Source organism: Heloderma suspectum, chromosome 2 (assembly GCF_057233095.1).
Source record: "Heloderma suspectum isolate Gila_16-S chromosome 2, 16-S_ref, whole genome shotgun sequence".
NCBI classification, from domain to species: domain Eukaryota; kingdom Metazoa; phylum Chordata; class Lepidosauria; order Squamata; family Helodermatidae; genus Heloderma; species Heloderma suspectum.
In genome coordinates, this window is record NC_139459.1 from 175,689,093 (window position 1) to 175,705,603 (window position 16,511).

The 16,511-nt window shown below is 49.2% G+C and overlaps 3 protein-coding genes across 13 annotated transcripts in view; 1 reads left to right on the top strand and 2 right to left on the bottom strand.

The window, feature by feature from the left end:
* The window catches only part of USP11 (ubiquitin specific peptidase 11), a 28,465-nt gene extending 27,499 nt beyond the window's left edge, over positions 1-966 (bottom strand). Inside the window, exon 1 of one of the 3 annotated variants that reach the window (XM_084836307.1) lies at positions 806-966. In XM_084836307.1, coding sequence (XP_084692433.1) covers positions 806-915 — 110 coding nt within the window. In that variant the 5' untranslated portion in view covers positions 916-966. The remainder of the gene's footprint in view (positions 1-805) is intronic. The other 2 variants (XM_084836305.1, XM_084836306.1) reach the window with 2 other exon arrangements.
* The window catches only part of LOC146353374 (synaptonemal complex central element protein 1-like), a 615,017-nt gene that overhangs the window by 120,367 nt on the left and 478,139 nt on the right, over positions 1-16,511 (top strand). The gene's annotated exons all lie outside the window — the stretch shown is intronic.
* Positions 14,983-16,511, bottom strand: part of CDK16 (cyclin dependent kinase 16) — a 63,059-nt gene continuing 61,530 nt past the window's right edge. For 6 of the 9 annotated variants that reach the window (XM_084836323.1, XM_084836324.1, XM_084836321.1 and 3 more), the window contains one exon: positions 15,773-16,208. In XM_084836323.1, coding sequence (XP_084692449.1) covers positions 16,171-16,208 — 38 coding nt within the window. In that variant the 3' untranslated portion in view covers positions 15,773-16,170. Of the gene's footprint in view, positions 16,209-16,511 lie in introns of all 9 variants that reach the window. The other 3 variants (XM_084836316.1, XM_084836325.1, XM_084836314.1) reach the window with 3 other exon arrangements.

The window sequence follows — 16,511 nt, forward strand, 5'->3', positions numbered from 1 at the left end:
CACTAAATGCCCTTTGTTCCGTTTTTAAATAGATCGTAGATAATGAGCTTTCAAATTTCCCTGTTGTGTTCCGCTTGAGTTTCCTCTGTGAAAAAAGGAAAAGCGGCAAGAAGAGGAGCGAGATCAGTGAAAGAGAATGGAGGACCCAGGGACGGGGGGGAGCACACGTAAAGGGAGTCAGTGGTGACCCCGCATTTAAAACGGAAGCAGAACGCCCCGTTTTAAATGCAGGATTTTAGGCAGGTGTAATTTATTTATTTATTTATTTCATTTCTATACCGCCCAATAGCCGAAGCTCTCTGGGCGGTTCACAAAAAAGGTGTAAGTGTCGAAATACCCATAGACAACCCACAACAGAACTGCAGCGCTCGTCTCATTAGGCCCTAACGATGAGGGAGAATGAGGATAATAACTGCAAAGGTATGTAGGTTGCTCAGCATGGATCTGCTCACCCCCTGAAAACTCCAACCCGAGTTGTGCCCGATCCCGAGCCAGGATCATGAGAACGTGGGGAGAGCTGTGGGTATTTCCTCTCTCCCCGCGCCACCCCCTGTACTCCCAATGCACATTTATGGAGGGGGATTCTAATCCGGATTAGCGATGGGTTTCTACGGGGCTCTGGGAAGGAGGCAATTACTCCGAGTTACTCAAGGACCGAGCCCAAGGGATAAAAGAGGAATTCCCTCACAGTACATCCTTATCCAGCCCAAACTCCAACGCCCCTTCCCCATCCGCACGACCCCTGACCCCCAGCTTCTGCCCCCCTCATATCCCCCCCACACACACCACGTCCTCCCCCACTTACCATCTCTCTCCCGCTCGCAGCGGCCGCTCCCGCCCAAGCTGGCCGGGCCCCTCCCCCTCTACCTGCCGCCTCTGGGCCTCCAGACCCGGGAGCCCCCGCTCCGCCGCCATCTCCTCCCACCGCTCCGCCGCCAGCCCGGAAACGAGCGGCGGGGACACCCTATTTCCCACTCCCGGCTCGCCGCGGTCCCGCCCACCTGCTTCCGCCCGGCCATGATAGGTGTGGCAAGCGGGATTAGGGAGAAACAAGCGCCATGTTGAGTGCGGCATGTTGCGAGGACGTCGCCGCGCGCCGCCGTTTCTACCGCCATGTTGGGTGGGTCTTGGCGCGAGAAATGGAACGCCAGGACCGAGCGGAATAATAATATTCTTTTAAAAGCAACAGCCGCCAGTTGCCGTCTTGGGTGTGCAGTATCGGAGATGTTTTTTCGTATGTAAAAATGTCGATGCCTTCTTGCTTTATCGCTACGTTGCGCACCGCCAACTACGCCCTGAAAGGAAAAAAGAGAGGCAAGAGCCGCATGCCTGAGGGAGAACCTTTAACGCTTAGGATGTGCTCCGCTCGATGCTGTTGCCGCCATGTTTATTAAGGGCATGGCTCTTCGGCAAGCTTGGCTAAGTCGGCCATCTTTGCTGTTGGCAGAGCGTGGCGCCTGACTTCCGAGCGGTAGTGAGGGAGTCGCCATGCTGGGAGTGGCGCGCGCGGAACCGCGGCAGCGCCTGCACATTTGAGGAGTGGGACGGAGCCGGGGCACTTGAGCTTGTCATGCAATTAAAGGGCGAGATGGGAAAGGCCGTCTATGGAGAAACGTACGTGACTGTGTAGTTCAAGGAAATTATCCGCTCCCCCTGCATGCAGTTTAACTTTAAAACCAGTAAAAATGAACCCCCTTTTCCCGGGGTGGGAGTGAGAATTACTCTTTAAAAAAGAGCTCAGAGCAAAATGTTGTTGTTGTTCAGTCGTCAAGGCACGCCAGGCCTTCCTGTCCTCCGCTCTCTCCCAGACTGTGCTCAAGTTCATACTCATTGCTTCGGGGTCAGCAAAATACTTCCGAGCAAATAGGGAAATGCCAATGAGAACCCTGAGTTTGGACTGTTTCTGTTATCCTGTTCTGGCAACTGGAGAAAAGAAGTAAGCCAGATAAGAAAAGCTACTAGTTCTGTGTATATATTCGGTGCCTGTCTGCCGGCCTGCCCTTGCTGTCATCTGAATGCAATGTACCCTTGCCCTTTTGCAGGAAAGGCCCATGAGTAGGTGTGAGCCCCCATATGAGTATTTTGTCACAAAATCCGCCAAGGGTTTGTATTCCACCATTACAGTTTCATGTGAATTCCCGTAAGAAAGATGAGGATGAACCTTTAGGTTGGAATTGGCCCCTTTTTGTAAGCTTTTAAACCATATTCGTGTTTAAGATGCTTACAGGCCTTTGAATCTTGCAAGTTTCTTCAGGAGTCAGCGTTAAACGTGACTCATACACAAGACAAGCCAGGGCCCTCTGTCACAAAGGCTGTGCATGTATCTGGAGTTTTCACCTAAGCTGCTGCTATTTGCACAGAGTCCACCCCACATCCTGTGAACTGTCATTTGTGCTCCACTTCCTGGTCTTGTGCAAAAGCATAGCCTCTCATAATAAATGTGACATTTTGCATGACTGGTATGAAGTTAATCTCAAATTGTGCTTCTTCCAATCATCCTGCCCTTCATTTCATGATTAGAGCCTCTGTGTGCATGCACACATGTGTGACTGCATTATTATCCTTGTGCATCCATACACCTAGAATAGATTCATAGAATAGTAGGGTCCAACCCCCTGCTCAATGCAGGAATCCAAGTCAGAGCATCCCTGACAAATGGCTGTCCAGCCTTGTCTTGAATGCCTCCAGTGTGGGAGAGCCCACCACCTCCCCAGGCAATTGGTTCCATTGTCGTATTGCTCTTACAGTCAGGAAGTTTTTCCTGATGTTCAGCCGGAATCTGGCTTCCTGTAACTTGAGCCCATTATTCCGTGTCCTGCACTCTGGGATGATCAAGAAGAGATCCTGGCCTTCTTCTCTGTGGCAACCTTTCAAGTACTTGAAGAGCGCTATCCTATCTCCCCTCAGTCTTCTCTTCTCAAGGCTAAACATGCCCAGTTCTTTCAGTCTCTCTTCATAGGGCTTTGTTTCCAGTCCCCTGATCATCTTTGTTGCCCTCCTCTGAACCCTCTCCAGTTTGTCTGCATCCTTCTTAAAGTGTGGTGCCCAAAACTGGACACAGTACTCCAGATGAGGCCTAACCAGTGCTGAGTAGAGGGGAACTAGTACTTCCCGGGATTTGGAAGTGATGCTTCTATGAATGCAGCCCAAAATAGCATTTGCCTTTTTTGCAGCCACATCACACTGTTGGCTCATATTCAGCTTGTGATCGACAACAATTCCAAGATCCTTCTCGCTTGTAGTGTGGTTGAGCCATGTATCTCCCATCTTGTAACTGTGCATTTGGTTTCTTTTTCCTAGGTGCAGAACTTGGCATTTGTCCCTATTAAATGTCATTCTGTTGTTTTCTGCCCAGCACTCCAGTCTCTCCAGATCACTTTGAATTTTGTTTCTGTCTACCAAAGTATTAGCTATCCCGCCCAATTTTGTGTCATCTGCAGATTTGATCAGCATTCCCTGCACCTCCTCATCCAAATCATTAATAAAAATGTTGAAGAGCACTGGGCCCAGGACCGAGCCCTGCGGTACCCCACTTGTTACCTCTCCCCAGTTTGAGAAGGTCCCATTGATAAGCACTCTTTGAGTCCGATTCTGTAGCCAACTGTGGATCCACCGGACCGTTGTTTCATCTAGCCCACTTTGAACTAGTTTGCTCATCAGGATATCATGGGGCACTCTGTCGAAAGCTTTGCTGAAGTCGAGGTATATGATGTCTACAGCATTCCCACAGTCTACAGGGGAAGTTACTTGATCAAAAAATGAGATCAGATTTGTCTGGCAGGACTTGTTTTTGACAAATCCATGTTGGCTTCGAGTAATCACTGCATTGTTGTCAAGGTGCTTCCAGATGGATTGCTTTATGATCTGCTCCAGAATTTTCCCAGGGACTGATGTCAGACTGACTGGTCTGTAGTTCCCAGGTTCCTCCTTTTTACCCTTTTTGAAGATAGGGACAACGTTAGTCCTCCTCCAGTCATCTGGCACTTCCCCCGTCCTCCATGATTTCTCAAAGAGAATAGACAGCGGTTCTGAGAGTTCTTCTGCCAGTTCCTTTATGACTCTAGGGTGCAGTTCATCTGGCCCTGGAGATTTGAACTCATTCAAAGTAATGAGGTGTTCCTTGACCATATGCCTGTCGATCTCAAGCTGCAATCCTGCCCCTTCAGCCTGTACTTCGCCTTTGCCAGGGGGGTCATAGACCCTCTTTTGGGAGAAGACTGAGCCAAAGTAGGAATTGAGCACCTCTGCCTTTTCTTTGTCGTCTGTTATCGTTTTGCCATCCTTATTTAATAGCTGAACCACCATTTCTTCCTTTTACTATGCATGTAGCTGAAGAAAGCCTTTTTGTTGTTTTTAACATCCCTTGCTAACCTCAGCACATTCTTAGCTTTAGTCTTCCTGACGCCATCCCTGCAATTCTGTGCTATCTGCCTGTACTCTTCCTTTGTTACTTGGCCTTCTTTCCACTTCCTATATGTCTCCTTTTTTGTTTTCAGGTCATCCCTAAGCTTTTTGTGAAGCCACATTGGCTTCTTCTGTTGTCTTCCACCTTTTCTTCTTGTTGGAATTGCTTGTGATTGTGCCTTGAGAATGTCCTTTTTTAAAAGCTCCCACCCATCTTGGACTTCTTTTCTCGCTAGCATCGCTTGCCATGGGACCTTACTGATCATTGATCTGAGTTTATGAAAATCAGCTTTCCTAAAATCCAGGGTACGCGTTTGACTACACTTGGCTTTTGCTTCCCTTAGAACCAAGAACTCAAGTACAACATGGTCGCTTTCCCCCAGAGTTCTTGTAACTGCTACTTTATCCACTAAGTCATCTCTGTTGGTTAGGATCAAGTCAAGGATAGCCGATCCTCTAGTTCCTTCCTCTACTTTCTGTAGGAGGAAGTTATCCGCCACACAAGTCAGGAATTTCTTGGAGGGGCTATGTTTTGCAGAATTTGTCTCCCAACAAATATCGGGGAAATTGAAGTCCCCCATTAGTACTACATCATGCTTCCTTAAAACATTGGCTATTTGCTTTTCAAAAGTTTCATCCTTGTCTTCTCCTTGATTGGGTGGCCGGTAGTAGACTCCGACCACCAGGTTCCTTTTATTCTTTGCTCCACTTATTTCAACCCAGATGCTCTCGATGGGGCTACCAAGCTCCTCCATCTGTATTTCTGTGCAGAGACATGTATTTTTCACATACAGTGCAACCTCACCTCCCTTTCTGTTCCTCCTGTTCTTTTTGAACAAGTTATATCCTTCAATTGCTATATTCCAGTCATGAGAGTCATCCCACCAAGTCTCAGTTATACCTATCAGGTCATAATTTCCCTCTTGAATTAAGAGTTCAAGTTCATTCTGTTTGTTTCCCATACTCTGGGCATTAGTATATAGACATCAAAGACCATGTGCTTCATAGTCTGGCTTTCTTCCTACATGTGTCTGAAGACTATTATTGGGCGCTATCAGAGCTGTTCTCTCCATTGCAGTGCATGCGCCTACGTCCATTGTTACCCCCAACATTACATCTCCCTTCCCCGTAGGATTCAGTTTAAAGCCCTCCTGATGAAGTTCTTCGTGCTGTGGCCAAACACATTCTTCCCATCCTTTGTGAGGTGCAACCCATCCCTAGCCAACAGCCCATCTTCCAGGAAGTATAGCCTGTGGTCCCAGAATCCAAATCTCTCTCGTCGGCACCACCTTCGTAGCCAGTCATTCACCCGGAGTATTTTTCGTTCCCTTTCTATCCCTCTTCTAACTACTGGAAGGATGGATGAGAAAACTATCTGGGCCCCAAAGTTCTTGAGTTTCCTTCCCAAAGCTTCAAAGTCTGACATGATCTCTTCGTAGCTCCGCTTGGTGGTATCATTTGTTCCCACATGGATGAGAAGAAAGGGATACCTGTCAGTGGGCTTTATGAGTGCAGGCAACCTTTCAGTCACGTCTCTAATCTGTCCTCCCGGGAGACAACATACCTGGCGAGTCCATGGGTCTTCGCGACATACTTGGGTCTCGATTCCACACAGCAAGGAGTCTCCCACTACTACCACTCTTCTCTTCTTCTTCTTGTAGGCCTGGGTTTCATCGCCTCTGTTTGACTGACCTTCAGCCTCTTGCTCACTCTCATGCAGGTTCCCCTGTGATTCTTCCTCTGCAGGCTGTCCTCCAGTCTCATCCGCAAGTACCTGGAATTGGTTCCACAGCTCCACTGCTTCCACTGGTGCAGAGTGGCGTCTAGTTCTTCTTCTCCTAACTGTTACCCTTTTCCAAGGAGTATCCTCTATTCCATTTTTCTTCACCTCCGCATTTCCCACTGCCTCATCTTGCTGTCACTCTTTGAGCTTCTGGTCTGCCCTTTGCTGCTGTAGTTCCCCCATTCTGTCCAAGAACTCTTCGTGTTCTCTTATTCCCCTGCGGGTCGACAGTCACCGCTCCAGTCCACTTACTTTTTCCTCCAGCAGCGTGATCAACTTGCACTTGTTGCAGGTGTAGGCCATGTTGTTCTCAGGCAAGAAAACAAACATTGCGCACACCTTGCAGGTCACCACCACTGGAGAGTCTTGTCCTTCCATAGCCTCTTTTCCCTTTTTGTGTCTAGCTTTGTGATTGTTCTAGACTAGCCTGTGCCTGCTCCTCTACTCAGTAGAGGTTAAAAGCAGAGTCCCACTGGTGTGAAAGTGTGTGTTACAAGACAAATAAATGGAAAAAAGTTAGTTAAAATAAAAAATAAAAATAATTTTAAAAAATGTTAGGGGCCTCCCCCTTGACCTCCCCTGCCGAACTCCTGTTTGCTCCCCCCGTTCGCTCGCTCTGTTCGCTCGCTCTCTGGGAGCTTGCCTGCTTCTGTAGTCCCTGGACCAGCTGGAGCAGCTTGCTCTGCTCTGCTCAGCTGGGAGGCGGGAAACAGACTGAAGCTTCCCGCCCAGTCAGCTGCTGGGAGTATTCAGGCCACACCCCTCCAATTCAGTTGGAGCTCTCAGAAGCACCTGGTGAGCTCACAGCCAATCAGAAGGATAAAGGGCAGCCCCCTGGGCTTCCTGCAACCCACCTCTTAGCCTCTGTCTCCTTTGTCTCTTCAACCACTGCAACTCCCCTGGCCAACTCCTGTTTGCTCCCCCTGTTCGCTCATTATGTCCAGGTATATACCTGGACATAATGTTAATTTTGTCTGCTAGCAAAACTCAAAACCCTGGGTTCGAGCACATGGCCATACCACCTCCTGAATACTGGCTTTCAAGATGTCGTCCCTCTCCCTTTTCCCCCACACTGCAGCACTGGCTGAATTCAGACATCATTCCAAAATATGGCTTGTGCTAAAATAGTTTAGAATCCCAAGAATTGAGCTTCCAAATATACAACAGGGCAAAGCATGTTTTAGAGCTCCCTGCCTGCTTTTGTTTTCTTTCCTTACAACAGTGGGCTTCATATGTTCATAAATTCACTCCTGTCCCGATGGTGCAGCAACCTCAGGGGGCCAGGCAACAGCTGTAAACTGTGGGGTTTGTCCATTCAAGCAGCTGCCGTGATTAGCACAAGCCCTGCTTTGCACACTCACTTCAATCACTGTTTCTGATTTGCCAGCCAATTGACAGACAAACTATGACTGTCGATTTGGACATCATTGCAAACCATGGGTTAGTTTCCTTAAGGGTGCAGTCCTATGAAAGTTTAGACAGAATGCTGGTAGTGGTAGGATCTTTTTCCGTCTAAATATGCATAGGATTGCGCCCTAACCGTGGTTTGGCTTGATGAACATATGAAGCCATCTGCAATGATTGGAGGCAGCAATCCGGGTTTCAAACTGGAGGTTTTGATAGCCCAACCTGGAGACTCAGGGATTGAATCTGGGGCCTTCTGCATTAAAAGCCTGAGCTACATTCCCTCCTTAAGAGCACAGTCCTATGCATGTTTAGACAGAAAAAGGCCCACTTCTCCCAGCATGCCCCAGCCAGCGACTTTTTCCTATCAAAACATGAATAGGATTGTGCCTTGAATGCTGGGTAAGTTGAGTCCTTCCTTAAAATATATTAGAACTGGCTCCCCCCTAGATGGGTTGGACTGCAACTCCCATCATTCCCAGCCAGCTGTATTAGAAAATATCTGTGTGTTTGAGAGGCAATGCATGCAGTTGGTCTTCATTAGTATAAACAAAGCTAATGAGCCCGGAATTCTGGGAGGGGGAAAATAATATAGATAGACGAGAAGCAAGCATGCCTACTGACTGAGGCCCAATCCAACCAGGGGGACCTATGTGCCAAGGTGGCTTTCTGCTCACGTAGCTGATGGCGTAGCAAATCTTCATTCATATTGTATTGCTCATCAGCCCCCCTCCTGCCTGCCCTGGTGAAAAGGCTAGACATGTTTTCTTCTGGCATCAGGATGCAGATCTGCATCTGGGACCCCCAGTTGTTAGGCATGACTAGGAGTAGATTGGGACCACAAATAATTGGACTGGAGACCAGAACAGCTGGGGCAGTGTGAAGGCTAAGAGATGGAGCAATGGGGGTAAGGAAGGCCCAGGGTTGAATCTCACCTTCCATCTGCAAGACAGTGACAATACTGATCTACGATATAGGATTCTTGTTAGGATTACAAGACAAGGTATGTAAAGTGCTTTAAACACACTAAAAGGCTAAGCATTATTTGGGTTTTTAAAAATTATTGTTTTGAGGCAGCAGTGAGGGACTGAAATAGATGGGCAACTTTTGGCCCTCCAGATTTTTTGGCCTACAACTGCCATCAGCCCTAGGCAGCACAGCCAATGGTGGAGGATGATGGGAGTTGTATGATAAAACATCTGGAGAGCTACAGGTCGCCCACCCCGGATGAAAAGTTGGAATGAAATGTCATACAAAGCGCGAATGAGAGTTGTTTGCTGTAATGAGGTTTCCCCATGTGGTTTGAGGAAGGGGTTGGCACGGGAGAAGAGCTGTCCTGTTCATGGCCATTGGCAATGTGGCTGGAGATGACGGGACTTGTAGTCCAACATATTTGGAGGGTGCCAGGTTGGGGAAGGCTGGAATAGGGTGTGTGTGTGTGTGTGTGTGTATGCATGCATGCATGCATGCAGCAATGGGGGGGGGGATATTAATCCAGAAGGTAATGTATGTTTATAGAAGGAGGCAGAAGAAGGATTAAAACTGTGTATGACCAAATACAAAAAAGCCCTTTTACTTTTTATACTTTTTATAAACAGAAGAGAATGTTGGAAACTGTACATTAACTTTCATGTCAAACTCCTACTGTACAACTGCCTTTGTATCTGCTCATCTTAGAGAGAAATATTGGTGCAGGGGGGGGGCAGGTAGCTTGTTTAAGTGGATCCCATACTGCCGGTGAGGGTTAAAGGTGGGCCTTGGGTCTGAAACTCTTGGAAATGACCCACTTGATATGCAGATCTTGGGGCTATGGAGCAAGCAATCACACAAGATTGGCTGGCTGGGATCAGCTGATCCCCAGGACCAGGATGATTCTGGTCTGCGATGCTGGCATCTTGGCTTGAATACCTAGCAGCCCCAATCAATTCTGTTATGGCTTGAATTGTATTGGGATAACAGGTTTTTATCACACATTATGTTATAATTAGATTACTAATGCCAGGATATTTGTGTTATCACCACTTTGTGAGCGGTCACCGTTACTGTGGTTTCTGCATTTCATTTCCCTCTGACCTCATAGTTTGCAATTATGTGCGTAATATCCTTGTAACGTAGAATGATTCTTCATGCATCTGATAAAGCAGACTTAGTTCATGAAAGTCTATGTGTCATAATAAATATGGCAGGGTTTAAGATGCCACTAGACCGTTGTTTTTGCTCTAGGACACCAGCATGGCTTTCCCTCTGGAAATAATTAGACAAAGAGCCGACAAAGGGCAGGCAAAGAAAGGATGTGGCTTCCCCACAATCCTGGAGCTGCCCACCCCGCACCCCAGTGTTCCTATTGGGCTAGCCACTCCCACCCTCACGTTGGCCCCAACTATAGCACTTTACTAGGGGCTCTTTAGAAGTTAGGTTAGCTGCTTTTATGTGGGCAGGGAGGGGCCAATCGCGTAGGTCTTCCCAACAGAATCACTTCTCCCACCCACCCCAGCAGGATGCCAGCTCTGTGGGTGGTGCCCATGTGGTCAGCCTCCACCCGTGCAGTTGGGTCATTTCAAACAGCTGCTCGTAGGAACCTCCAGTCGGGGAAAAGTTTAGAAGGCCTCTAAAGCATGATGGCATGTTGAGAGTCCCAATCCTTTCCCCACTCCACATCCTGTTGACATCCATCGACAGCAGCACTTGATGCGGAACAATACTTTGTCCGTTCCCCACCCACCAGCAATGGCAGCTACTGTGAATCAAGGCAGCTCCTATTTGTGTCGCCCTGCCCTGGGTTCTGCTACTTGGTCACACTAGATTGTGGCAATGCTGGGCAGATGGTGTGAAATGTTGGGAATTGGCTGATAAATGTGTTTGGGAAGCATTTTCGGTAAGTTCTCTGAGGATGGGGGGCATGGTGGTGGGGAACCAGTGGCCCCCCAGCTGTTGGACTACAGCTCCCATCATCCCTGGCCATGCTGGCTGGGGCCGATGGGAGTTGGGATCCAAAGGGGCCACAAGGTCCTCACTTGTCTTAAGGACACTCCTAACCTAGTATCAGCCTGATCTGCAATTAAACCTGTGCAAACCAAGAGTAAACAACTCCCCAGAGTTTAGGGTTGGCTTGAGCAAGTTTACCAGCTGATGACAGTGCCTGTCAAGGTTCCTCCCCACCCAATGAACATGTTTATCTTGCATTTAACAGGCCATTCCTCTGGATGTTAACTTGGAAGTCCCACTGAGTTCACAGAGAGTGATTCCCACATAAGCAGGCATAGGATCAATTCCCACCCCATGCCCTGTCTCAGTGCATTACAGCAACCACAGCAGTCAAGGCTCGGTACCACGGCCATTCCCCCATTTTCATACAATATTATTCACGCCAGTGAATTTCCCAGGATCCGGAAAAGCTGGTGCTATTTCCCCCAGATCTTAGATGGAGTCATTGCCGAGTGCTCCACTCCCAGATGTGGTTACAGGACATTCCTTCAAAAGGACTAGGTTCCCCAGATGACCCAGGCAGAGAGTTCAAGTCCATCCTCTCTCAGCTGGCTAGGTAAAGCTTCATGGAAGCAGATCTGTTCAGGAGCAGCCACTGCAGGCTGCTTACTCAGGGGTACATCTGTGAGCACAGAGGGCTCCTATCTGCCACCGGAAAGGGAGCTTTCCCCTCCCCACTGACAAGCACTCCCTGAAGGGCTGCAGCAGATCTGCTGACTGGAGAAGAACCCTTGTCAAGCCTCCTCAGCGAGCAAATCTACTCACAAGTAGAGCCCAGCATGGTACTTCACAGGGCAGAGTGGGGTGCTTCCTTATGAGTAGGTCTAATGCCCTTTGCAATGGGCAGAGGGGGGTCGAACTGCACACCTGGCGGAAGCATTAGCAGCAACAGCAGAATATTCCAGAAAGAAGGCCGGGGGTCCTTCCTTCATGCTCCTGGAAAAAGAATGATATGTGGTCCAAGCATCACCCAGAAGGGATGAACTGGAAGGCCCCTTCTTCACCAACAACCACTCCACAGGCCCAACCAAGCCAGAGATAGCCCCTGCGGCCGAGTCCAAATGAGAAACGCCAAACTACCCCAAATTGTTGGAGACTTTTAATCAGTTCCGTACATTTGGATATGGCGCATTTGTTCACCCCAGACAGGGGTGTGGAGGGAGCATCTGGGAGAGAGAATTCTGCCCGTTTCCTTCCCCGGGGGGACTTTTCTTCTGCCTTGATCATTTCTGATCTTTACAACAGAAGACTGCTCCCTCAATTCAAGTTATGTACAAGAACAGGAGTTCCCCTTTCCGTATTTGCTCCGTCAAAGGTGGAGGGAAAGGGGATGAGGGAAGCACATGGAGATAGTCCATTCCATATGCTAATGATTATCCATTCCAGGGTTCTGTTTGCTGCAAGAAAGGGTTGGTTGATCACCTCCATCCCAGAAACAGAGTCTGAGGTTGTCCTCTTTTCCCCCCACAAAAAAGCAAAGTCCAGATCCTCTGTACATTCATTGTCCAATAGGCCATCTTGGGTTTCCCTCTCACATGAAGATCCAACCTGGATAATCTCCTTCCTCAGGTGTGTGGACTAAGAATCCAGCTAAACTATAAATGAACTGGTTTAGTTGTCCTGGCATTTGGCCTTGCAGTCACCTCAGAGAATCCGGAATTCTCTCTACAGGCCCTACATCTCAACCATACACTCAGCAGTCTCCCCAAACTGATAATCCCCACAGTTCCTTCTGGGAAGCCCCAGCAACTCAGTTTCTGTTTGCAGAATAGAGGTATCTCTTGTTGCATCCACCTTTGCCACATTTCCCTGTACTCTGGAACTCCATTTCTTCTCTTCCAGCAGCAGATGAAATGGGAAGCAGTTCCATGAACCTAACCAGGCTGGATTCTGGACCAAAAAAATCAGCACCATATATCTTGGCCAGCGTCCCCCTGCTCTTCCACTCATACTACACTGTAACAGGAACAAGACCTAAGCAGACATTACATTGAATTAACCATGGTTTAGCCCTATGTCTTGATGCCTAAACCCATGGATAAGGATTGGGCCAGAAACCAGGTTCTGAGGGGCTCGCAAACCACAGTTAACCACTGCATCTCCACATTCAAGCCATGATTAAGGCAGCTTCCCTACCTCAATGTCTCTCTATACATGCTCTTGTGGGTGCAGGATTTAGTGTGTCAAATAAAACCATGGTTCATTGTACGTCTGGCAACTTAATCAGGGTTAAGCCAGCAAACCTGTGGCTAGTGCTAAACCATGATCAAGCACTCTCTCTGCATAGTGGAGTGCAGGAAAAGGAGCAACAGGACACGCACACTCACACACCGAATGGCAAGCTCCCGCTAGAAACAGGGTTGATACCTTCTGACCCAGAGGTGGCAGGGAGACCTTTTGCACCAGCAGGCCCAAAGTTCTTCAAGAAGGTCTAGGCAGGAAAATGGCAACAGTGATTGGACAGGTTCAAGAAACAGGTCCACCTGAAACAGGGGTGGGCACCTTTTGGCCATCCAGATGTTTTGGCCTACAAGTCCCATCAGCCCTAGGCAGCACAGCCAAGGGTGAGGGATGATGGGAGTTGTAGGTCAAAATATCTGACAGGCCACACACTGCCTGCCCCGACCCAAGACGAGTGCTTCGGTCTTCAGGTGCAACCCAGAGAGGAGACGAAAAGGAACTAGGAGGCCAAAGTTAGAGCAAAGCAGGCAGGAGCAGATGGGAGGGTCATGCAGGCAGGTTATGGGGCTAAAAAAGACCCTTGGTTGCTGTTCTCTCAACTGAAGGGACTGGCAATGTTTGCTTATTAGGACCCCTTTGTAAACACAACCCTCTTCTATCCCCTGAGCATTGGTTACCCTCAGCCTATTCACAGTGGCTCTCCCTCAGCATCAGAGGACACCCTGTACGCTGGGAGTGTCCCCAGATTTCTCCCCAGCAAAAGGCAGCTGCACTGGAGTGCCACGCTAAGAGCTCTCCTGTTCCTTGCATCCCAGCACAAGGCAGGCTACATTTCTGCATGTCCTCTGTCAAGGAGGCACCTTCAGAAATCCTTTACGTTGCCTGAGGGTTATAATAAAAATAATAATTAATATTATGGCTCTCGTCAGGGGAGGGGGGAAGATTTGTGAACCTTACAAGCGCTTCATGCTGCATATAAAAATGGTTACATATGTACATATACACACACACTATATATATATATATATATATACACACACACACACACACGCACACACACACACACGCGCGCGCGCATGCCGTGATCGAAGGGTGGAAGGTTGGGTGCCACTTTGTCTCTATGCATGTGGAGAGCAAAAAGTAGGATCTGGATCTACATCCCACAGTTCTGCACACCCAGACCCCTGTGCCCTGAGTTAGAAAGAACATCCTGTTCACCTGGCACTTGAAACTGGGGATAAGGGTGGCAGACATTTCCCTCTTCCTCTGAGGCGACTCGCGGGAGTCGAGTTGGAAGGGGAGCCAAAACCCTCAGAGATCCTCATGCCTGGGCAGGATTCCTCAGGGATTTCTATGCCTAAATCAGCCTCTCCTCATCCCAATGTATCAAACTAGAACCCCCATCATCTACAGCCATGTTGGCCAGGGATGGTGGGTGTTGTAGTTGGACACCTCTGGAGGCTACTGGGTTGTGGGGAAGGCTATATGCTTTTCTGAAAGGAGAGAGAGCTGGGACCGATTCACATTTGAGGAGTTGGTGGCTTGCGTGTTGCGAAGTACCAAGCAGAAGCAAAGGGCAAGGAGACTTTTTGCATGAAGATGGCTGAGCAGTTTCAGAGCTGGTGTTTGATAAAAGTAAGAGGGGCTGAGTCCTTTGAAGGAGGCCTGGACAGGAACTGGCTGATCTTTGAGAGCACTGAGTAAAGAGCTGAGCAAAGACCCCATTGACCTGCAAGTCACTCTCAGACAGTGTCAGGGCTGCCCTGCGAGCGAGGGCTGAGGGGAGGTTGGCTAACCCCAGAAAAGCTCTTGGGTTTACACGACAGAGCAGGGATTAAGGGGCCCAGTCATTTGAGTCAGGACTGAGAAGCAATGAGAAGTAAAGGCATGCTAGTAAAGGTCAAGGACTTCAAGACTGCAGAGGAAACCTACGGAATATTGGACTAAGGGCCAAGGTAAGGGCAAGATGAGCATCTGCATGAAGAGCAAGTAAGGCAGGAGTGGTGGGCAACTTGTGGCCCTCCAGGTTTTGTGGGATTCCATCCTCGACCACTGGCCATGCTGCTGCAGTCCAACAGCATCTTGAGGGCTGCAGGCTGCCCACCCACATAGTAAGTGCCATAACATCCGAGAAAGGTCTGGGTGGTGCCATGGAAAACGTCATTTAGATTTCAGGAACCTGGGACAAGGGAGTGATCATCTAAGGATTACAGGACATGGTAAATATGAAGCAACTAGGGGAAAACAAGGCACAACCCACAGGGAACGTCCCCACGCGAACCCCGCTGAAACAGTCGGGGCCTGTGCACAAGATGCCCGGGGCTTGTGCCTGTGAAGGCAAAGGAATCATTGCAAACCCTGAGTACGAAGCGAGTTCTGTCAGAGGCAGGACCGGTCGACGGAGTAACTCAGCTGAGTTGGGTAGCACCAACCCAAAACTTGGAGAGAGCCTGAGCGAGGCACAGAGCAAGACCTAAGGAAGACACGAGCCAGAGGAGAAAACAGGAGACTCAGCTTTGGTGCGAGGAGAAAACAAGGGAGGAGCGGATAACGAATCTGATCCAAAGTGGCTTTGGAAACAGGGGGACTCCCTGCAGCAGGAAAGTCACCCAGCTGAATAATGGGGAAGGTGGAGGGGCAAGGAAAGAGGGATTGCATTCCTCAAAGATGTGGAGAGCCCTCCAAGGATTCCTGCTTGATTGCCCAAGAACTGGGCTCCTAGAGAAATATCCCCATCAGGAGAACAGCCACCCAGTCCGCAGAAAGGCGATTGGAACTGGGGGAGGGGAAAGGGGAAATGAAGATCCAGCCACCTTCCAGAAGGCGAAAGTAACCCCCTGCCTATCCCAGCCCCGCCAGCCCCCGTCGCTATCCAGAGTGCAGAGGATGGACCTACAGACGTGCTGGCCCCTCCTCCATGATTCTCTCTCCCTGCCCCACTCAGGATGAGGCGGGCTGGGCGTTGGCTCTTTTGTCGTTAATACTGTATGCTCCCCACCATGAGAGAGGCAGGGGCAGGGGGTGTCTCTCTTTATAGATATTTGCAAATATAATATTTATAATATTGCATTGAAAAAATAAAACTTAAAAAATAAAATGAAACACCATGTGTGAGAGAGGGTGGTGGGAGTGGGTGGGTGGGAGAGAGAAGGAGAGAGTGTCCGTCCCAGCAGCAGAAGGCATCAGGGCCTGACTTGTTGGATGCCCGGGGGCAGGTCGTGCTCTTCTTCATCTCTCAGCCATCAGGACCCCCAACACGCACACACCCTCCCCACTGCGAAATCCCAGCACAAGTCCTCACTCCACAGTTCGATACAAAGAAGCTGCTGATGGGGATGTCCGCAAGTGGTGTGGGGGGGGGGGGGAGCTGGTTTCGTTTCTGGCCCCCGCCAACCCAGATCCGTCTGTGGGCTTCAAAGCAGCAAGGTTGGTCGTCCGTTCTGCCCATTCACTGCAGGAAAATGGCAAAGAGTTATAGGCAGGATGACCCCACCTCTAGAAATGCCCCCCACCCCTGCAATCCACCATTGCCATCTCTCAACTCCTTTGCTGTTTCCTTTCCCAGCTGCCCATTCCCCGCCCTACTCAGCACTTACATAAATTACCCTTTGAGCTCCCCAAAGTCATGGCTCTGTGGAATGTAAATGGAAGTTTCACAGGCATTATCTCAGTCACTCCTCAGAACAACCCTGTAAGGTAGGTCAGTATCGTTATCTCATATTGCAGACGGGGCTGGGGGCTGGCACTGAGAGAG